Source organism: Nelusetta ayraudi, unplaced genomic scaffold (assembly GCF_046127955.1).
Source record: "Nelusetta ayraudi isolate G7.1 ecotype Tasmania unplaced genomic scaffold, CSIRO-AGI_Nayr_v1 ptg000017l, whole genome shotgun sequence".
Taxonomy (NCBI): Eukaryota; Metazoa; Chordata; class Actinopteri; order Tetraodontiformes; family Monacanthidae; genus Nelusetta; species Nelusetta ayraudi.
This window is the reverse complement of record NW_027466067.1, coordinates 7,926,373-7,947,886: the sequence shown is the minus strand read 5'-3', so window position 1 is coordinate 7,947,886 and position 21,514 is coordinate 7,926,373. Positions and strand designations below refer to the sequence as shown.

Sequence of the window (21,514 nt, the reverse complement as noted above, 5' to 3'; positions counted from 1 at the left end):
TGAACTGCAGTAGCTGGCTTTACAACGTGTGTTGTTTCTATATTGTAAGCGAATTTAATCTGATTCAAATGATTTGTTTGTTGTCCAACCTGCTTAAATAAAGCATATTGATTCGGATTCCGTACCACCAGGCGTTCATTACCTGTATGTAAATCTTGTTCACACGGTCAACGCTACCTGGTGACGCAAAGTCACGTGGCATGCTGACCTCCAATGATGATGACAACACATCCCGATGACAGCGGCGCTTCCTGGTTACGGTAAAGCTAGCTAGCAGTCGGCTCGCTCGCCCTCCGGTTGTGGATGTTCCGCTCAGCGGGGCTCTTACTCGGGCTGTTCAGTCGGTAACAGACAGACAGGCACGAGCTCGGAACAGACTACCACCACCAATTTCTCCGACATGTCCTTTGCGGAGAAGCCGTCGCCGGGCAGGCTACTGCTGGACGACACTGTACCCCTGACGGCGGTAATCGAAACCAGCCAGAACCTCCAGTCACACACGGTAAGTGTTTTTTTTTTTTTTTTTCCCCGTTTTTTTTTTTTTTTACTCTCTCTCCTACAATCAGAGATAACCGAAATTTAGCCCAACAGTCTTCTGAATCGGTCCTCCTGACACGTTAATTCGGGTCCTAAAAGTAGCTAAACGGATATGTCGTGAAAAGGTGTGCATGGAATAAGTTATTTGCAGGGGGAGGGGGTGTTCGATACATGCGTCAATGGTTCCAATATCGGACACAAATCTCCTCTTGTTTCCTTTACATCAAAAAAGAACCCCACTTGAATACCAAAGCAGGCTTTAGATCCTGCAAAATCTGGTTTCGTTTGGTCCAAGGCTGTGTGGCCTCGAAGTGATGCAACGCGACAGACAGAGTGAAACTCCCGAACGTGGGTCTGAAGCGGTGTCACTGATTAAGCAATTTCCTGGAGTTAGCCGCTGCCCTCAGCGAATTGGTGGGAGGAACGGGGAAGAATCCATAAAGTCAGCAGAAGCCGCAAAAACGGGTTCCCCGTAGGCGTCGGACTGTCTATTCCCCCCGTACAAACAAACAACTCAGGGGTTGTCTGTAACGCATCATTTCCCATGTTAACCATGTGGATGTTAACCGTCCGTTGATTACGGATTTTTTTTTCTTTCTTATCAATCACCATGGGTAGAATTTAGCTTACATTGATGATAAATAATCAAATTTATACATACAGTTGCTTCATTTGGTATGATTTCCGTGTCGATTCGACCAGAAGCGTCAAATAATAATAATAATAATAATAATAATAATACTCCAAAGCCCCCAGTGAATATTACGTGTCCTGCGAAGTAAACAGATATTAGGAATAAGGTCGGTAATGTTCTCAGTGCGTCATGGCGACAGTTTTCAAGGTGCAACTCTTCATTACAGGCTCATGAATAAGCTACGCGCCGGCTCGGCTGCGACCTCATCAATAAAACCTCGAGGTTACGTCCGCCTGTCCGATAATGGGAGCGCGGGTGGTGGGGTTTGTTGTTGACAAGCCCGCCTGAGATCAGCTGAGCTGGCGCCTTAGCTTAGCATGCTACCGTCAACCGCCACCGCGGTGTCGTAAACAGTAGCGGATGCAGTTGTTGACATCCAGTATATTTACGCGTTTCGTTGTCAGCTCTCTGAATCACCTCCACTTAAAGAATGAACACACAAAAAACAGTCTCCCCCCCCCCCCCTTTTCTCTCGCAGCAATAGTAGTGCTTCGGCTGAAGGTCTCTGCCGGTTCTTGTGCTCTTATTCTCCTTCTCCTGAGATCGACAGCACGCACAGCTTCAGATCATATATATGTTAAGCAATGGGAATCCTGGGATTACTGCGGTGCTAAAATCTGCAGTTTAAGGTGACTGAGTAAATTCAGCAGGGGAAAAAAAACAACAGTTTGATGACATTGATACGGACATTGATACGCTGTATATTAAATAGCCTCCTCCCATTGGATGGGGATTATTCGCACTGGTTATGGTAAAATCTCAATTTGCCGTGATTTAGTTTCATGATATAACTGGCTGTTTTTCTTTGCTTTCACAACCCTGAGACCAGTGCAGGTTAAAGGGCGGCTTAAGATGTAAAAATAGGGGATTTAAAAGAAATTGTAAAAGAAACCTGCAAGGCGTAGGGGGAAAAAAAAAAATCAAAGTTCACTCACTGCCTGTAGTTGGTCTGTTAGAGGACTGAGAGGATTAGAGTGAGGGAAAATTCCATGTTTACTCAGTGGTTCTTGTTTTCATCATTTGGTCCTTTTTAGGGAAACACCAGAAACGTGTATATTCTTCAAGATTTACTGTACGTTTGACGCAACCCCTTTTCTTGGCCACATTTTTTTCCATTTTTATTGAAGTAAAGAAAAACATGTGGGTTAATTTAAAGTGTAAAGGGAAAAACGACAGTGTATTTGGTAAAAACCTGACCTCCTCCTGTTACAACATTACTTTTCCTGGAAAAAGTCCTCTGTTACTTTTGAAACAGTGACTTCCAGCAATAAGACAGTGTTCAAGTTGCTGTCTGACTGTCCCACGCTGATCCCTGCGGCCTTCACAAAACTGAAACGCTCACGTTTCCCAATATCACACATTAAACTTTGTCATTCTTGTCTCAGGAATACATCATTCGAGTCCAGAGGGGCGTTTCATCAGAGAACAGCTGGCAGGTAAATGAAATGCCAAAAAGGTTTTAAAAAAAAAAAAGAAGAAATAAATAGCAACACAAATGTGAGCCCTCTTTGTGTGTGTTGCAGGTGATTCGGCGCTACAGTGACTTTGACGCCCTCAACAGCAGTCTGATGGTGAGTGTATCTCTTCTCTGATGCTCTACTGATACAGATTCAGTGAGTGGCAGCGTGAAGAAGAAAGCCTCCCCCCTGCCTGCCTGCCGCAAAGCTGCGTCTTAGTCAATCTCCTTCCTGTTGAGAAAGCTCCGTGGAAGTTCATTTGGTTAAGCTCAAGGTTGTTTTTGTTTGCGTCACTGATTTCCCAGAAGCCTTAGCTGTGGCTGGTTGCTGCTGGTAGGGTTCGGTTTGATTGTTTCTTCATGTGCTCTCCGGCGTGATTCTCACTGATATGTACCAACCACTGATTAAAAAACCTTGCGTAACTGCATAAAGGCAGATTAGCTGCAGTGTTCAGAACTCTTTCTATTGTTTATCTACCCCCCACAAAAAAACACCTATGATTAAATTAAAATCCGAAAAGCTCCAGACAGGATCTCCAGGCTTGACCACTGTAGGTCTCACCGCCTGACAATGGCAGGACTGAGATAATGAGACTGGCGTGTGATTCCTAAACATTCACACTAAAACGCATTTTCCAGCGAGGCAGTCTCAGGCAGACTTGTCATGAGCGTCAGCTGATTCATCCCATGCCGATTATTAAATTCTTCTCTTTCCCTGCGTAAACACAGAAAAGTACACAAATTGTATTTGGGTTTTTTAAACCTGATTTGTTGTCATTTGATTCAAGAAAATGATGCGGAACGATTTCTTGTTTCACTCAAAAAGCGGGCCTGAAGCTGCTGAGGAGCCTTGGAATCTGCAATTTGTCCTTGTAGCAGAGTCGGCCTGGTGTTTTACCGAACGATTCGGCGGTTGACGTGTGTGTTTTAAGAGTCTCTGGCCAGAACGTTCTGTCCAGTCACCGCATTCCGCGATAATAGGAAGTAAGCAGTTTTTTCTGCTGAGGTTTTTGTCTCTTCACTTCCTTCAAGGGTCGTCACAAGCAGACCCGAGTTGTCTGTTTACATTTAGCTAATGGCTCAGAAACCTGCTGTTGCTCCATCTGCTCCAACTGCTCCTGCACTTCCTTTATTTACCCGTTTACATATAGAGTTATTTTTATCTGCAAGAAAAGCACATCAATGAAAATGTTCAAATAACCACAAATCTCCCCGACTGCGCGAACGCGCCTGTCTGTCACCGTGTCCAGGTGTGCGGCATCAGTCTCCCCCTACCCCCCAAGAAGTTACTTGGAAACATGGACAGAGAATTCATCGCCGAGAGGCAGAAAGGACTGCAGGCGTATCTGGACACCGTCACCCAGCATCCTCTGCTGTCCACCTCACTGACCGTCAAGAAGTTCCTGGACCCCAACAACTACTCTGCTAACTACACAGGTGATTGCCACGTCAAGTTTTCACATCGTTCTGCACAGCAGGAATAGAAAATAAAATGAGTCTCCCACTCTGACTGTCTGCGTCTCAGAGATCGCCCTGCAGCAGGTCTCCATGTTCTTCCGCTCAGACCCCAAGTGGGAGGTCCTGGAGCCTCTCAAAGATATGGGTACGTTGTTTTTTTTTTTTAATGTTTCATATGTGGACTTTTGTGTGTGTATGCAGTGCTAGAATTATCTAGGCCAACAGAAGCTGACTGTTCCTATATTTCCCTCCTGATTGTTCAAATAGCAGTTTAGACAGACTTCGCTACGTTCTTTCTTTCCGATCTGTCACATGGAGCGGCTGCAATGTGCTCTCCTGTGATTTGGCCTTTCAATGCAGGGTGTGAAAGTGGCTGATTCTTAATTGTTCAGGGCACATGGAAATGTTTTGGAAAAACTTGCTTCCATTCAAACACCTGTTAAAATAAAATGATCAACAAGATGGTTTAAACAATATTCTGTTTTTAATACCGGAAAATTAAACAACATAATTTGTTTTGTTTTTTAAAAAATCTAATCAAATTAAAAAATCAAACTACATACTCTTAGGCTCTATTTTTGGCTGCCTTAGTTGTGTCTCTGTCCTCACAGTGTTTCTGCACAGCTTGAAAACAACCTTACATATTTTGGTGTTTTGGTACTATGGGCAGAGTTCACTGCAGAATAACTGCATATTTGTTTTTCAGGCTGGAGGATCAGGAAGAAATACTTTCTCATCAAAAACAAAGAGCTGCCCAAAGAGCAGTACCTGTTGAGCTGGGTGAGTCAATCAAAATCAACCCCTGACTTTCATTCCTTTGCCTGTTCAACTTTTGTTAGTTTGGATGAAAGTCCTACGCAAGAAATCTTTATTTGATTTATTGATCAAAATACCTCCATAAACAGTTTTTTATTGAAGTACAATGCGTTGTTACTTTAAATTAAATACTATAAAGCTAACATAACATTATTCTTGTTTGTAATCTATGTTTTAACTCCCTTTTGCAGAATATTATTTATTGTATGTATTTATTTCTTCCTGTTCAGCTTTATGTCAGTCATTATATTTGAATATCTTGTTATCGTTTTGTTTTTTGTGCCCAAACATTCAGACAGCTGGAGTAATCAAAACACCTTGTGTGTGTTGTTGTTTTTTTTTGTAGGTGGACCTGGGCCCTGATAAATTCCTGTCTGACAAAGACCTACAGTCAGCCATGAAGCTGCTCACCGGCCTCTCTGTATGTACATTGTGTGTATGTGTGTGTATGTCTGTGTATGTTTGTGTGCCTATGCATTCATTGACAGTCTGCGTTAACTGGACTATCATGCTCTCTAACTCCCCTGCAGAATCCATACCTCTGTCCGCTGCTGTTCTCCAGCACCAGTGAGTCGTCAGCTCTGCTCATCCGGCTGTTCAGTGAGAAAGGCTCTCTGAGGGACCACATCTGTAAGGTACTGACTGTGTGTGCGCACTTCCATGTAAAAGAGCAAGCAGGGTTGCCAGGTCTTTCCTTTACAGCAAAGTAAAAAACATAGACAAATAAATAAATAAAAGGGGTGAATAATTAAGGTCATGTGACCTCCGTCCACTGTTTCCCAGGTGAAGCCCAGAGACAGTTACCTGAAGAAGTACTGCAACCCAAAGAACTGCCAGGGCCTCGAACTACAGCAAATCAAACAGTATGGACGTCAGATCCTGGAGGTATAACCACGCACACACACTGCTTCTTTTGCAGTGTGGACAACATTCTTACTTTCTTCTACACATTATTTTTACTCTTTATTTCTTTGCGTGTTGTGTTCACGGCTCTGACTGTCGCTGCTTCCTCTGCCTGTTTGCTCTCCCGCGTGTCCCCTCACTGCGTGCGCACTCAGGGCCTGAGGCTCCTCCACGACGGCGGCATGTTTTACGGCCACCTGCACGCGTCCAACGTGATCGTGGACGATGGCGTGTGTCGGCTGGCCGACGTGGAGAACGGCATGCTGGGAGTTCCATCCGTACTGCGTCCTGCCTTCGCCCAGTTCAGAAAGATCAATGTGAGCAAAGAGCCGCATTCGAGCTGATGATGTGTTTTTGTTTTTTGTCTAAAATGAATCTCAGTAAACCAGACATTGATTCATGCAGGCTTTGTCCAGCTCACTCTGCAGGCATGGGAATTTAGAAACAAATAGTGTGTTCATTTGTTTCTTTGTGTGTGTATTGTCAGTCCTTGGAGAGCATCGACGTTTACTGCTTTGGACATTTACTGTATGAGATGACGTACGGCCGACCACCCGACAGCGTCCCCATCGATCAGTTCCTTGCTGTCCCCTACACAGCTGTGGGTGGGTGGAAACACACACACACACACACACACACACACACACACACACACACACACACACACACACACACACACACACACACACGCATGCAGACACACACATTCGGTTATATTTATGTATTTGTGTATTTATGTTTAAGTATGTGATATATCCTTGGATTTGAGGATTTTCCCTCATCTGGAGCTGAAAGGTTTCTGAGAAGCGCAGCGGTATTTTTAGCCCGGCATGTGTTTGTGTGTTTTCAGCGTCAGTCCTGCGATCCATTCTCTCCACGGAGGCCTGCAAAACCGGGATGCCAAAAGTGTCGGAGCTCATCCAGACACCGTGAGTCCACTCGTTCCAGTGGGTCGCTTTCACATTGCATCCAAATTGATTTCTTGCTCAACTGGCTTGTTTTCAGGACTGTTTATTGTTTTGTTTTGCGGCTTTGGCCTCTCACTCACACTATCTGATTTTCATTCAGGATTCAATTGGAGCAGCATTGCATCATTAGGTTCAGATCATCGGGAATAGTTTGTGATACCTTTATCAGTAGACAACTAGTTGACAAGGAAACTACAGCTTTTGGTACTGAAAGAATTGATAATTAGATTAATTTATTAAAAACAAAACCCAACATAAAAAACTAGGGGTTAGGGGTTAAGTGTGTAATATTTGGAGAGTTTTCAGAAGAAACAGCGACATCACGTGGTTACATTTTGGATTGCAGCGCTCTTTCACCGTACCCTCCCCCTCCCGAGCTTGCCAGTCAACTACAGTGGCTTGTGAGCACAAACCTGGATACGTTGTCCACTGTCTTCTTTGTTGGTTTATTTGAAGACGCGAGCGGTCACCCTAAATACGGAACGCGCTGTCTCGTGGGCTGGATTGTCCACACCAGGCTTCCTTAGAAATATGGTGGTGCGAGATGGCAACTAACAGGGATGAAGATCCTTATTGCTATATGTATATTCTAATATATATTTGTACAAGAATAGAAGAGTATACAATTTTGTTAATGTATTTATGGGCTGTATGTTAAGCTTTTGCCAATTGAAAAATCATAAATTAAGCCAAATTTTACACACTGGAGCTTTAGTACCTGTAATATAACAAAAACAAAATGCAATGCTCATGAATCACAATGTGTCTCAGGCTCTTCAGTGAAGTCTGTCTGCAGCGCTCAGAGAAACTTCAGATCAAGGTGAGAGGCTCACACTGACATTTTTGTGAGTCAAGTTGACACAAGGATGGGTTGGAAGAGAAAAAAAGCAAACGTCATCCGTCTGCCCCGATTCATCCAGGTTCCCAGCAAGCTCAAGGAGGCGCTGAAGGCGGCAAAGGGGAGTCTGGAGAGGAGGCTGCAGGAGGAGCAGAGAACGGTGCGTCAGTCAACTCATTCCACATCCGTCTTGTTTGTCTCACATTTGCCCATTTGTTCATTTTGCATGTCTACAAACAGCAAAATAGTTTTTGGTTAAATCTCCTCCAGTGGTGTTCTTTGGTATGAAATTTGGCTTGAAGTTATATGCCCCGTGATAATGACTGTTTTTCTGCAGCTCCACCAGCATAGGAGGCTGACCAGAGCTCAATCTCACCATGGCTCAGAGGAGGAGAAGAAGAGGAGGAAGATCCTGGCCAGGAAGGTAGGCTTAAGTCCCACAAACTTGCAAACCAAAATATATAGGATAATTTCATATAACTATTTCTTCAAACTCGTGCCTTGTATAATTCAGACTCCTAAGATGTGAGGTTTGGTGATTTTAATCAACAGATTGCACAAGTCCCAGTGCGCGTCGCAAAAGCCGAGGAACAAACGGTAAATATTGGAAATTAACCTGCTGTTGTTAATGGCATTGCGTGTTTCTCTGTGCAGAAGTCCAAACAGTCTGGGTACGAGAATGAAGAGGAGATCTCCGTCAGAAACAACAATAACTCTGGTATGTTGCTCAACAAGTGCTGAGCCTTCTCAGCCGTTTGTTTACCCGGGTCGTACTAAAAATAGCTAAATCTCATTAGTTGCCCTGTGAAGTTATAGTTTGGTACATTAAGTGGCTGCCTGCTGTTTAAAACCGGCCACTTTTGTGGTTATATTTACAGAACAGTAGCAATTTGGAGCGGCTTAGTCACTGTGTTCTCATAGTCAGACACTCAGTTGATCGGTTGCTAAAGCTGTTGCTAGCATAGCATGTAGCATAGAGAGAAGCTTTACATGTCCAACGCGGTGGTTCATTCCTTTCATTTATTAGTTTTTTTTATTTGGATTTTCAGGTTCTGGAGCCAGTTCCCCTCCCACATGCCCCTCCTCCCCCACCCCTCCACCAACAACAGGTAGGTGTGTCTGTGTATCAGCGCGGCATGCTTCAGACCGACTGCGCGGCTCCCCCCTGTGGTGGGAACCTGCAGTGACGAGTCTGCGTGCAGTCCTGAGAATTTCTTTTTTTCAGTCCAAATCGTGTGTATGTGTGTGCGTGGGCGAGCACGCGCGTGGGTGTGTGAATTCTTTTTTTTTTCCTTACTAGAACTAACTGTTTGACCCGGTCTGTCTCTTTCTCTTTGTCTGTATCTTGTCTCATTGTGTTCCTTTTACCTGGTTGTCAGGAAGGTATTTGTCTCTGTACAGTTGTCTTATTCACTTTGTTCCGTCCTGAGCCAGCAGGGCACAGGATGGGAAAAACTGATGATTGAATTTATTGTTTAAAACTATACATCTGTTTATAGCTTAGCTTTTTGAACCCCAGACCCATTAATAATTCAATCTTATGTTGTGTTAGTTCCTGGCCCCTCCTTTTTTTGGACTGGTTTAAAAAAAGAAAAGAAAAAAAGTTTCAGAAACAGCCTTTACACACTGAAAGTTTTTTGGTGTAATTTGCATATTTTTCAAACTGCTGGTTGTCGCACAGACCAGACATTTCACAATATGAAAAAGTGAACCTCTCATTTTTTTTTAGGATCAAGGTGAATTTTTCCAAACACAGCAAAAACAGATGATGGGCCACATCTGTGAGAGTGGCTGGAACTGTCAACACCGACGTTCTAAAATAATATCCAGAACCAGCCATGACGCAGTTTCTCTCGCATGACGAGGTCTCCCTGTGTCGAGACAGAGCGGTAGAACAGGCTGCGTGCCAAATCTTCTGCATGTCACTAAGTAAAATATTCGAAAAACAAATTTGGCTCGAGTTTCTGTTCAAATTTGTCACATATATTTGTGACGTTTATTTTACTGTGCGTCCAGTTTGTGAAGGCAGGTGCTTGTCAAGGTCCCTCAATCCCACAGTTGTCTATTATCCACCACAGTTGTGCTACCAATCACCACCAGTCAAGATTCTTGAAGGCAGAAGTGATGAAATTCTCTCCTGCTAAATCGAAGTAAAGCAAGAAATCTGCCCTCTGGTGGTGGTGGGCTGTAGCATAACAATTTCCTGAAATATAGCATAATTTAGGACCCTGAAACAATCACGTTTATTGTTTAATTGGTAATGTAGTTATTTACAATTGGTGGATAACGGTAGAGTTGATAAATGGCCAGAGGGACATGATGATAGTGGCAAGTGCAAACATACTATTTATTAATAAAAACAGATTCTAATCAGAATAATATATTCACAGCCTGCTGACATCAGTTTCCTCCTTTGGTATTTGTGTCTTCTCTCCTCATATCCCTTCCTCTCCTCTTCCTCCTCTTCCTCACTTCTTTGTCCTGATACTGTGTAAATGCTGATTGGGCCACTGAACCGATAACTGTCATGTCCCTCTCTCTCTCTCCCTCCCATGCCGTCTCCACCATAGAGCATGCTCCATTCTGACCGTGTCGTTGGGTAAAGTAACATGTCGATTTATAATGTCAGTGAAGATGAAATGAAGGCCTCTGATGGTTTTTGGAGCTGACATACGCCCCTGGCTTTGTGGCAAGCTTGTGGAGCTTCAGGTCTCAGAGGTCTGCTCGCCTTGTCTGATCCACGGTTATGACAATAAAATCCGATCTGAGGTGCTGGCAGTAAATTAAACAGTCTGAATTGGGGATCGAGAGAGAGATGTGTGTTGGAAAATAACATTAATAAAAGGAAGTTGAGCCATCTGCACTGTAATGTGTTGTGACTGACACGTGTAATGCAATCAATGAGGTTTCAGTGCTTCAAAATCTCCCTGTATGGCTCAATTAACACTTAAGAATGAGAATGGAAACCTCCACCGTGTTGGTTTTTTTAGTGCTCGTCCGATTGCACTAACTCGAGAGCACCCTGTCATCCAGTGGTGGCCGATAGTTGAGAGTGGAGCTGATCTGAGACCTGAATCCGAGACACTTTGTTAGCGTTCAGAGCTGCAGCTTGCCAGGACAAGGACGGTGTATGGACACCTATACAAAAACACCACAATCTGCAATGACTTCCAAGACCCGTCCCCTGCGCTAGTCCACACCTGCTGCCCCCCAAACCCCCAGAGCCCCAGCCCACCCCCCCATCCATCCTGCCCCACCTCCACCCCTGCTGTTCTCATTGGAGATTGTGAACGGTTCTGTTCGTGTGCTCTGTTGCTCTGTTATCGCATGTCTGCTGCCTGTGTGTGCGTGTGCGTGTTCGTTTTTCTTTTTCTTTTTTAGGCTCTTCAGTGTGTGAGATATGACATCACTTTGGAGATAAATCTTTAAACCACTAATTATTACTGAGTTAACCTTGTATTATTATTAGTCAAATATCAGTTTTGTGCCACTCTAATAAGCAGTTCTCTGTCAAAGTCCAAATACCATTTAATAAAACACGTTTGTTTGTTTGTTTGTTTTTTAGATTGAATCTATTGGAGTCAGATTGTGTTATATGTTAACATATAAAACTCTTACTATTTTTCTGCTTGGTAGAAGTTTAAACTTTGTAATCCAAACACCAGTAATTAAGGAAACGTGTAAATCTACTGAGACACCTCACTGTAGCTGACAAACATGGACTTTTCAGTGTCAGTATGGTTTGAATTCAAAAGCAGAATATGTTGTATATGTTCTAATGTTGCAGTAAGTACTTTTAAAAACTATTTGTATTAAATAAGCAGACCACATTTAAGAAAACAATAATCATTTGTGCTGATACTTTCCACATCCAAATTTTGCCATTGCAATCGGCAAACAACTGTAGACCAAAGCAATTCCATTTTCCTTCTTTTTTTTTTGTCTTCAGCTTGTCCAACTCAGCTCTGCTGCTGTTTCACCACTCCCCCGCCCCACTGCCCCACCGCCTGTTGCATCTCTTTTTCCCCTCATGCCAGGATCAGACTATACAATTCCAAGCAAATTATTAACATTCTAACGTTCCTTCCTCGGACCCTCTGTGTCAGTTTGACCAGATGTCTGATGAGACTGATGTTTCTCTTTGCTTTCCGCGGCATCTCGGATATCTTGCTTCATGGTTTTGACCTGATTGGACGACAAGTTGCTCCAACTGGTTTCGACGCATGAGGGTTACCTCGGGTTTTCTGACCCGGGAAGAATTTCTGCCTCAGTGGGTAAATCTGGCATGCAGAAATATCTTCTAGTCTGATCCAGGCATCCATTAGCGTTGTCGTCTTGAGTTGTCTGTGTGCACACTCCCAATGCATCAGACTGACCTCCTGGGATGCCCCCCTCCCAGTCTGATGTGCAGTCGGCTGCAGCTGCCCGCAGGCCTCGGCAGCGCTGGAGCTTCTCTGCCGCAGTAACTGCGACTAGAATTAGGAACGCGAGAAGCGGCGCGCAGTCGAAACGTCTTCACGCTCTTGTGCCTTCTCACACCAGATCTTCTCCCGTCTCTCTCCACCATCCAGGAGCCCAGACTGCTCCTCCACCTCCACCGCCACCACCTCCTCCTCCGCCTCCACCCATGCTGGACTCCTCCTCCTCCTCCTCCTCTTCCTCCTCCTCCATTCCCGCTCCTCCTCCGCCTCAGTCCGGAGGAGGAGGAGGCCGCTCCGCCTTGTTGAGCTCCATCCAGAGCTTCAGTAAGGGCAAACTGAAGAAGGCCGAGACGACGGACCGCAGCGAACCCATCATCTGACCCGCCGCCCACCTCCGCCACGGCAACATCCGCTGGGAAGATGTCGCCGATCAGCTGGTTCTGCACCGTGGCCCGGGACTCGGTTCTCCCCCGCCCCCGTAGCTCACACGTAGCTCATCCGAAGAGAAAAGGAATAACGGACAAGCAAAGCCAAGTCCAGTTTTGTTTTCGTTTTTTTTGTTTTTTTTAATCGCTTGTCTGCTTTTAAATTTTTAAAAATCTGTCGTTGATGTGGGAAAAAATCTGGGCCCTCAGCCCTCAAAATGCAAGCCCTTCCTCCAGAGAATCACCTCCAGCCTCTGTAAAGTTGCGATCAGCTGCTGGGTGGATCCACAGACTGGATTTCGGCTAACAGAGTTTTATGGATTCCCTGCATCCCAAACCCTGATATTGGTGTTCTGATGCTGTTGGGGCCCTGCGCTAATCCTGGGGACACTTTGAAATTTCCTCAGTATCAGTAGCAGCAGTCGCAGCCTGGATACGTTTCCCCCCAGAGCCCCCCTGGGGAACTGTTGCACTGCCGGGTTTCAGAAAACTCAATCTGTCTTGAAGAAATCTAAGATGCATTTTCTGGGAGGAATAAATTGCAATAATAATATAAAAAAAAAACACGATTCAGCACGTTAAAAAAATGTAGTTCTACCTTTTAGTTTTCGATGTTTTTTTTTCCCCTTAAGCAAAAATGTATGGCAGCTGGCAACATGCTGTGTTGTTAATGACAAATCTTAAAGTTTGTTTGGATTGGAAGCGATTAATGAACTTTGACAGAACTGTAAATTGAAATATTTGTACCTTAAGAAAAGAATCTTATTGTTTGAAAAGACCACAGTGGAGGGATGTCAGTGTGAACCTTCCAATTCACTGTGGTGGGTGGTGTAGTAACGAGGTACAGCACAACCTTGAAGTGCAGCACATGGACAGCACACACAGCAGCTATCTCCATCCATCTGCGTAGCACCATAGCTTGGCTGTGACGACAGATTTGAGCTTGAACGAAAAACAACTTTAATTTAAAGAAAAGCAATCGAATCGATTAGCATGCATAACATCCTCGCAGCCGGGACTCAGAGATGGACAAGTCAGACTTGAAATTGCTCAGTGTCTCCGTGTGTCGACATGTTTCCTCTTCATCCTCTAGTCTCTGCAGGTGGATGTGTGTTCGCTCTGTCCAGTCCATCGGCACTTTGGCTGCTCGGTGCGGCGGGATTATGAGCGTCTGGCTTGGCTTTGTGGCTGCCGCAGCTGTTGGAATTTTCCCTCCCTGTTTGAGAAAATGTACACACTCTGCACTTTTGCTGTGAAAGCCTGCCTGTAAAAAAAAACAAAAACAAAACAAACAAAAAAACCCCATCTGATTGGTTTTTAGACCGGGGATCCACAGCAGCGGCTTGCTCAGCGTTGGTCATATTGAGAGTCTGAGATTAACTTGCTGCTCCTGTTGGGAGGCTTTAAAAGAACAATATGTGATATTTCTTAAGCTTTGGATGGGTATTAAAATCACAAAGACCTGTACATCACAGCCGACTGAACCAGTCAATCTCCAGTTTTCCTTTCCTTCAGTTAATTTTACTCACGTTCCAAAAAGTAAAATCACACACAACTTCCTTGACAAGGAGATCCACCATTTAATATTTGATTTAAATCAGATGTTGATTCCTGATGTTCTTGCTGGAACTGTTCTGTACCTGACAATCATAAACTCTACATCCATGTGGACTCATTTTGACGGATATACTGCTGAGATGTGTATTTAAAAGAAGATGCAGCATATTGTGGCCATCACATTAATATGTACCTTGGCCGACCCTTGAGGCCTTTGAGGCAGAGTGCAGGTCTTTTTTTTTTTCATAACAGTGTTATTATCAGAGCCCTGGAACACCTGGCAGGTGTGCAGAATTAATTTCAGACTCTCATTGTGTTGGTTCCTGATATTGTTCTGCTTTTGCTTTTGCTTTTATTCTGCTTGTTTTAAATTGTGTTGTCAGAGATGAGATTTTTTTATTTTTATTGTGCCATATGAATCTTTGTGCCTACAGAAAGCTGAATGTGTTGTCGTCGTTGTTGTTTTCAGGTGAAATATTGCATGTATTAATTTCTGCAAAAGCATCCTCTGTTTGGTTGAAGTTCCCAGATGAGGGTGATAAAACTTTAGCACGCGGGAAGTTATGAGGTTCCTGGTAATGGACAGATTGAAGAAATGTATCCATATAAGCAGCTAAATGTTATTTTGTACTCATTGATCATCAAAGTAATTATTTTTGAATTATTTAGAAGGTCGCTCATCTAAAACATTGATGTCCTCACAAAAGGAGCAGATTCGGCATGTTGCTTTGAATGAATGAATGAATCCAAAAATGTTTTTTTTATTCTAATCAATTTGTGTTATTAAAAAAAGGGTTAATTAGGGCATATCTTTAGTTTGGACATGAGGGGGGGCTTGTTCTTCATTTGCAAGACAACAGTCTGCCTTGAAACATCTCTTAACTTTCTCAAAGTAAACCCCGCAAAAAAAATATTGTTTCTTTTATAACACGGAGTGTGAAGGTAAAACCTGCATCACCTTAATGGACACCAGGCCCCAAGTCGTCTCCTCCTCATTTGAGCATCTGATCAGTCTGGGAAATGTTCTGTCACCTCTTAGTTGGCACACACTTTTAACACTGATTAGCTGACATGCTGTGTGTTTACGTGGCAGCAAGCAGAGCAGCTAGAAATAGTGACATGTTTCATCGGATGACTGATCACTACAGTCCGTATTTTAGCACTCACATGTACGTGTGTGTACAATTATTCAGTGCAATCCAGTCCAATATCAAGTTCCTTACGTCATGGTCATGAGATGTATTAGAATGTTTTGCTTGTGGCACTTTAACCTTTGCTGAGAAAACAGTCCAGTTGTCTTACTGATGATGTTTGTGAAATCATTCTGCAGAGTAAAGTCAAAAGTCACAGACAGTGGCGGGTTGTTTGCAAACTGGCATGAAAACCACTCTTCAGTCTCCGGTAGACAAAGTCTACCAGTTTGCTGTTCAGCTTTTTCTTGTTACAACAATTAAATCTGAAAATATCCACATTAATATTGAAATAGGTAGTCTCTTCAAATACCTTGATGATTGATTACATCAATAAATCTCTATTTGAGTGAGAAATGGTGATGTACAATTCTTGGGTTGCTGTGGGTTTTTAAATGCAAATATGGGGAAAAAATGTCATGCCTAAATAAAAACAATACAAGAAAATGCAATCACATGCAGCATGCCTGTGAGTTTTTTTTGGAATTGCTGTTTTGGATTTTAGCCATTATAATGTGACACAGCAGTGCTAAAATTATTCAACTTAAAGAATTTAAGGGTCTTTACATGCAAAATATTTATGCAAATCTAATGTAAATATCTAAAGAAAAGTGATTTTTTTTTTCTACATGACACTGACATTTCATTACAGTACAATCCAAAACTGGGTTGAAAATACAGTTGAACCAGAATGTTTGCCTTGATACTAAGCACAAGACCCAGCAATAGATTTCCCACAGTGTTCTGTTAAAAAAAAATAAAAAACTGCATAATGAAACGTTTCAGCAAAATGTGTCTGATATCAGACCTTGTGCTCAGATGATTTTAAATTGCATGTCTGCCGTTAGATGGCTGTCTCTTGTTGGAGCGCCAACACTCGCCTGCATCTCAGTTTAGTACGTGCATAACAAGGAATGATACAGTAAATTCGAAATACTTTAGTTTAACATGCAGGGTATGTGTGCAAGTGTAAAAAAAAAAAAAAAATTAAGCGATTAAAACTAATGATGAAGCTACAAATCCTGAGTTAGTACACCTTTATTTTAGAAATGCAAATATTTGATTTGGAGTTTCTAGAAAGTCATGTTCTTGATAATATAAAAAGCGTATTACCGGCAACAACAAACTGTAAAATGATTTGTTTTGTTCACAACAACAATCATGTTTTGTTTGTTGTGGTTTGTTGCTGTTGTAATTAGTATTTCTGACGTATCATTCGCAGCAGTGCCCTTGGAATAATTTCCTGCCGACTTCGCTGTTTCGCGTCGACGTTTTACCCGAACCCCTGTGATTGGCTGCGGGCAACAACAGTTTCTGGCAAACGCTTGTACCGGCAGCTCTGATTGGCTGAGGCTTCCTGACCTCAGTAGAAGTTCCCGCCTCTTCCCCGGCAGAGGACAGGTTGAAGATGGCGGCGTCCCTGAGATCCTTGCTCCGCACAGGAAAGGTAGAGCAATATTCAACAAGAACAAGAACAACGTGTGTATGTTCGCGTAGGTTATTCCTTGTTAATTGACGGCATCCTTTTTTCGCCTCTCACAGAATGCTGTGTCCGCTCTGCAGCGGCGGGAATTCCACAGGAGTCTTCCGGCCGCCGTGCAGGTCAGTGGTAGCGGCTAGCGTGTTAGCATTAGCCGGCTGTAGATGAGAAGAAATTGCAGTTTTTACAGACTTTATATTTTAGAATGCTTCAGCTGTGACACGTGTTGATCAAAGTTGTCCCTTCCTGTCCATACCTTCTGGGTTTTTTTTTGCAGAGCCGTCTGTTTTTTCGGTGTCTACGGTGCTGTTCGCTTATTTATATTTGACAGCTCGAGCTGTCAAATCAAGTGAAGCCTGATTCAGAAAAAAAACCACAAATCTGAGTTTTTATTTTATCCAGTTATTGTTTGGATATTGCAGCCACAGGCTTATGAAGATCTTCAGTTGGCACAATTTAGAACGGAAATAATGACCTAATTAAAAAGTGACATCAGTACCGACCGACAAAATCTCATGATTTTTTTCTTTTTTGCAATTAGTCCCACGGTATTTCTGGGGGTAAAAATGTGTTTTCTGAATACTCATATCCCCTGCTACACGCTGCACTAGACGAGAGGTGTAAAAACTGGCTGCAGCTTCCCTTTTTCTTTTTTTTAGAACAGGGTGTCAAACTCTCCCGTTGGGGCCAAAATGTAAAACTCTGGGCCAACATGGAGATTTATTGAAAAAAAAATCTTCTTCCAGGTGTAAGAGTAATCCTTTTCATATGGACCAAAACAAGTTTTGCTTCAACACTGAATATCGAACAAGGAAAACTTCATACTGTCCAACAAATAACTTTATACTGCGCACATGCTAAATCAAATTTCAAATAAAAAACAAAATAAATAAAATGTAAATTTAAAATCATATTTCTCTTTTTTTTTTATTTGTATCCTTCTGATTTAAATTTCAACTGTAACCTTTTTCCAGAGCCTGATAAAACATTTAAAAATAAAATAACAATAAACCAATGAAGTAATAATAATATCCATCCATGAATGTCCTGTCCTGATTGACCAGGAGAGTGTTCTGGGATTTGTATTATTAGCAGTACATGTGCAGTATAATGTCGGCGGGCCAGCTCTATTAGTGATTTTGTATTGCCTCACGGGACAAATATAATTGCACTGTGGGCCGTTTGACACCTATGACTCAGAAGATGTTTGTCAAGAAGAAGAAAAATGTTTTGCCATGTATTTTTTTTTTTTTTTTTATGAATTATGAATTTTTTTGTTGATTGCAGGCAGTTTGAAGTGATTCTCAAATAAACTTCATCTAAAGTAGAAGTCAAAGCAGTTGGGCACTGCCGTTCTAGATCATTGATTTTTTTTTTTTTCTTTTTCCCCTCCCCTCCTCCCGCCAGGTGACTGTCCGCGATGCCCTCAACCAGGCAATGGATGAGGAGCTGGAGCGGGATGAGCGCGTCTTCCTGCTCGGGGAGGAGGTGGCCCAGTACGATGGAGCGTACAAGGTCTGTAGAAACCGAACTGTAGATGTTCCTCCCTTTCCAGATTGCTGACAGATTTCAAAGAACCAACAGTTTGTGTCCTCGTGTTTGTGAAGGTGAGCAGGGGTCTGTGGAAGAAGTATGGAGACAAGCGCATCATCGACACCCCAATCACCGAGGTGAAACACTCTGCTTAGGTTTTGTTGTTTGTTTGAGATTTTTCTTCTGAACCTGATTTCTTTCGCTAAGTATTTGCAGGCTTGAGCAGCCAAAAATCCCTCACTGACTCATTCTCGCTCTGTGTTACAGATGGGTTTTGCTGGCATCGCAGTGGGAGCCGCCATGGTATTGTGATAATGATTATTATTACAACTAATAATAATAACAACAGAAAGTCTTGCTTTGAATTTACTTAACATTATTTTTGCATGTAAAGAGGTGAATGTATTAATTAGTAAGAACGTTAAACTCTCAGATTACATAAAATATCCATGTGAGCTTCAGGCCTTATACGACCTTATTTGACCTTAGGTAATGTCGCTTCCTCAGCATTTTTTGTATTTACGAACTCATGGCTGGAGGCTAGGGGAGAAGCAAGTAGGCTAACAAGTAGGCTACCTTCATGCATGCACTCATTGCTGTGCTTTAATGTTCAACTCTGCCTCAGGCCACACAAGCAGACCAGTCCAGAATGACTTTAAGTTTGTTCATAACAAGGCTGTTGACGACTGTATTTTTCAATTTCAATTCATTTAAATTCATGTTTTTTTCGATGCAGTGTCCATTATTGTCCAGGTGATATTTGTCTGTCTTAAGTGAATTGTTGTGATTGTAGTTTGTGTAGTGGCCACAAGTTCCTCGATCACTTTCCCACATCTGCTGCTTTTCCACCCTCCCCACCCCCTTCAGGCTGGTCTGAGACCCATCTGTGAGTTCATGACCTTCAACTTCTCCATGCAAGCCATCGACCAGGTCATCAACTCTGCAGCAAAGACCTACTACATGTCAGCGGGTCTGCAGTCGGTGCCCATCGTCTTCAGGGGGCCTAACGGGGCGTCAGCAGGAGTTGCTGCACAGCACTCGCAGTGCTTTGCTGCATGGTGCGTTCATCAAACACTCATTGTTATTGTTTTTTTGGTTTTTTTTTGCAAACTAATGCAATAGTTTGTGGTGCACTCTTTGATCATGAAAACCTAATTTAAATCAGATGTTGACATGATGCCGTAAAAATTAATTACCTTGGCAAAATAGTCTGCAATACAATACAAAAAAAAATAAATAAACCGATACCGAGGCGTAATTACAACAATGAAATCATAGAACAGAATTGTACCATGCAGCTATACTCAAGATGCTGAATAAGTTGTATGTCATCCTATCACTCTGCTGTGGAGCCATGCTGTTATGATTCCAACAGTTGGTGAAGTGCCGCTCAGACCTGTTGGCGTGACGGTTGTCTCTGCCCGCAGGTACGGTCACTGTCCAGGCCTGAAGGTTGTGAGTCCCTGGAACTCTGAGGATGCCAAAGGTCTCTTGAAAGCAGCCATTAGAGATGACAATCCTGGTAGGTCTGACCAAGAGGAAGCGCTTGCTAGTGGTTGTCCTGTTCGGTCGTCACTCTTCCTTACCCAATATATGGATTTTCTATTAACTACTCACAGTGTAAATGTTGATGTTCTAATTTTGACTTTCAGTGGCAATGTTGTCGTAGTTGCAGAAGAATTTTAAATGTATCCAGTACAGCTTTTTTTTAATCATGTTTGTGTTGCAGTGGTCTTCCTGGAGAACGAGCTGTTGTACGGCGTTCCCTTTGAGATGTCGGAGGAGGCCCAGTCCAAAGACTTCACCATTCCCATCGGCAAGGCCAAGGTCGAGAGACAAGGTGAGACTGCTGCCGCCTCAAGTAAACCGCGGCAGAGATCAAGATGATGTTGCGGGCAACGGGGCTCGTGAATTCGATGTAAAGCAGAAATCTATTTCAGGCACTCACGTGACTCTGGTCAGTCACTCCCGGTACGTGGGTCACTGTTTGGATGCTGCCGCTGTCCTTGCCAAGGAGGGAATTGAGTGCGAGGTAACATCAGGCGCACATTTTTATTCACAACACGACGACCTTGGCTCTGTGATTTTTGCTGAACCACCCACCCGTCTGTGCCAGGTGATCAACCTGCGGACCATCCGCCCCATGGATGTGGAGAGCATCGAGACCAGCGTCATGAAGACCAACCACCTGGTGACTGTGGAGGGCGGCTGGCCTCAGTTTGGGGTCGGAGCTGAGATCTGTGCCAGGATCATGGAAGGTAACCTCTCTCAGCTTCATTGGGGGGGGTCGGTGTTCACATCAAACTAGCATTTTGCATTGCTGGGTAACAATACGGAAGAAGGGGAGTCTCTAAATCTTGAATGCCACGTTAACAAGTCTGCTATTCTATTAACACATAACTTCACACTCTGACTTGACCCCCACACAGGTCCTGCCTTCAATTACCTTGACTCTCCGGTCACCAGAGTCACGGGTGTGGACATCCCCATGCCGTACGCCAAAATCCTGGAGGACAACAGCTTGCCGCAGATCAAAGACATCATCTTCTCCATCAAAAAGAACCTCAACATCTGAGAGACACGCACTTGAGAATCTTATTGGCGCGGCAGGCGGCAACACATTTCTAGCACGTGTAAATACAGCCTGATAGGTTCCTTTAAAATACAAAAAAAATAATATGCTCCAGATCTACGATTCAGACCAGATTTGGTCCCTAAAGTGCAACAGATGTTCAACACACAGAGAAACATGGAATCACTCTGTTCTTGTCTATAAACTATTTGTCTGTCTTTGTTGCCAAACCTTTATTTTTTAATTTGATAAATTAACAAAAAGGTTTAATTCACGTCAATGCTCCTCAGATTTATGAACTTTGTCCGACGGAAACATCTCAGGACCGATCCGAAGTAGGCGAACAGGAAGTCCTCTCTCTCTCTCTCTCTCCCTCTCTTTGTCCCTGTGATCTTTCACATCCATTCCGTGCAGACTTATCAATACTAAGTGTTTGCTCCGAATAGCTCTGTGGTTATTACACTCCCACGTATGTTTCTTTCAGTGCTGAAAGAGTCAAATCAGCTGGAGGTTGAGAGTTGGTTGGAAGTATTTATTGTAGCTGCAGCAGCTCTGTGGATGTACTCTGTTGCTGTATGTGACTCTGTTACAGAAATTAAAACCTTCCAGTCCTTCACACTACACATGCCCCTTTTTCTGTGTGTGTGTGGTTGGGAGAAGAAAAAC

General features: G+C 43.2%; 2 protein-coding genes across 6 annotated transcripts; both read left to right on the top strand.

The window, feature by feature from the left end:
• The first annotated feature begins 236 nt into the window (after window positions 1-236).
• Window positions 237-14,804, top strand: pxk (PX domain containing serine/threonine kinase). Of its 5 annotated transcripts, none has more exons than XM_076025173.1 (19): window positions 238-502; window positions 2,617-2,667; window positions 2,755-2,802; window positions 3,938-4,124; window positions 4,213-4,290; window positions 4,852-4,925; window positions 5,308-5,382; window positions 5,492-5,596; window positions 5,745-5,846; window positions 6,020-6,181; window positions 6,352-6,469; window positions 6,715-6,793; window positions 7,604-7,652; window positions 7,753-7,830; window positions 8,008-8,094; window positions 8,325-8,388; window positions 8,720-8,779; window positions 10,241-10,294; window positions 12,242-12,375. In XM_076025173.1, the coding sequence occupies exons 1-18, from the start codon at window positions 401-403 to the stop codon at window positions 10,255-10,257; spliced, it is 1,536 nt and encodes a 511-aa protein (XP_075881288.1). In that variant the 5' UTR covers window positions 238-400; the 3' UTR covers window positions 10,258-10,294; window positions 12,242-12,375. The 5 variants fall into 5 exon arrangements, with proteins under 5 accessions (XP_075881285.1, XP_075881288.1, XP_075881287.1 ...); XM_076025172.1 differs by having other exon boundaries at window positions 10,241-10,269; window positions 12,242-12,370; XM_076025170.1 differs by lacking the exon at window positions 10,241-10,294 and having other exon boundaries at window positions 237-502; window positions 12,242-14,804.
• Window positions 14,805-16,522: 1,718 nt separating this feature from the next.
• Window positions 16,523-21,469, top strand: pdhb (pyruvate dehydrogenase E1 subunit beta). The gene is made up of 11 exons (XM_076025166.1): window positions 16,523-16,710; window positions 16,806-16,865; window positions 18,151-18,258; window positions 18,351-18,413; window positions 18,544-18,579; window positions 19,144-19,334; window positions 19,704-19,798; window positions 20,006-20,116; window positions 20,217-20,308; window positions 20,393-20,534; window positions 20,706-21,469. Exons 1-11 carry the CDS (start codon window positions 16,672-16,674, stop codon window positions 20,849-20,851), a joined length of 1,083 nt encoding a protein of 360 aa, XP_075881281.1. The 5' UTR covers window positions 16,523-16,671; the 3' UTR covers window positions 20,852-21,469.
• The last annotated feature ends 45 nt before the right edge of the window (window positions 21,470-21,514 follow it).

Bases quoted from the DNA above. Each gene is read 5' to 3' on its own strand.
- pxk (XM_076025170.1), top strand. From the start codon at position 401: ATGTCCTTTGCGGAGAAGCCGTCGCCGGGCAGGCTACTGCTGGACGAC. The intron at 5,383-5,491 runs GTATGTACATTG...ACTCCCCTGCAG, and splicing joins AGCTGCTCACCGGCCTCTCT to AATCCATACCTCTGTCCGCT. The intron at 7,653-7,752 runs GTGAGAGGCTCA...CGATTCATCCAG, and splicing joins CAGAGAAACTTCAGATCAAG to GTTCCCAGCAAGCTCAAGGA.
- pdhb (XM_076025166.1), top strand. From the start codon at position 16,672: ATGGCGGCGTCCCTGAGATCCTTGCTCCGCACAGGAAAG. The intron at 18,414-18,543 runs GTGAAACACTCT...TCTGTGTTACAG, and splicing joins TCGACACCCCAATCACCGAG to ATGGGTTTTGCTGGCATCGC. The intron at 20,309-20,392 runs GTAACATCAGGC...CGTCTGTGCCAG, and splicing joins AGGAGGGAATTGAGTGCGAG to GTGATCAACCTGCGGACCAT.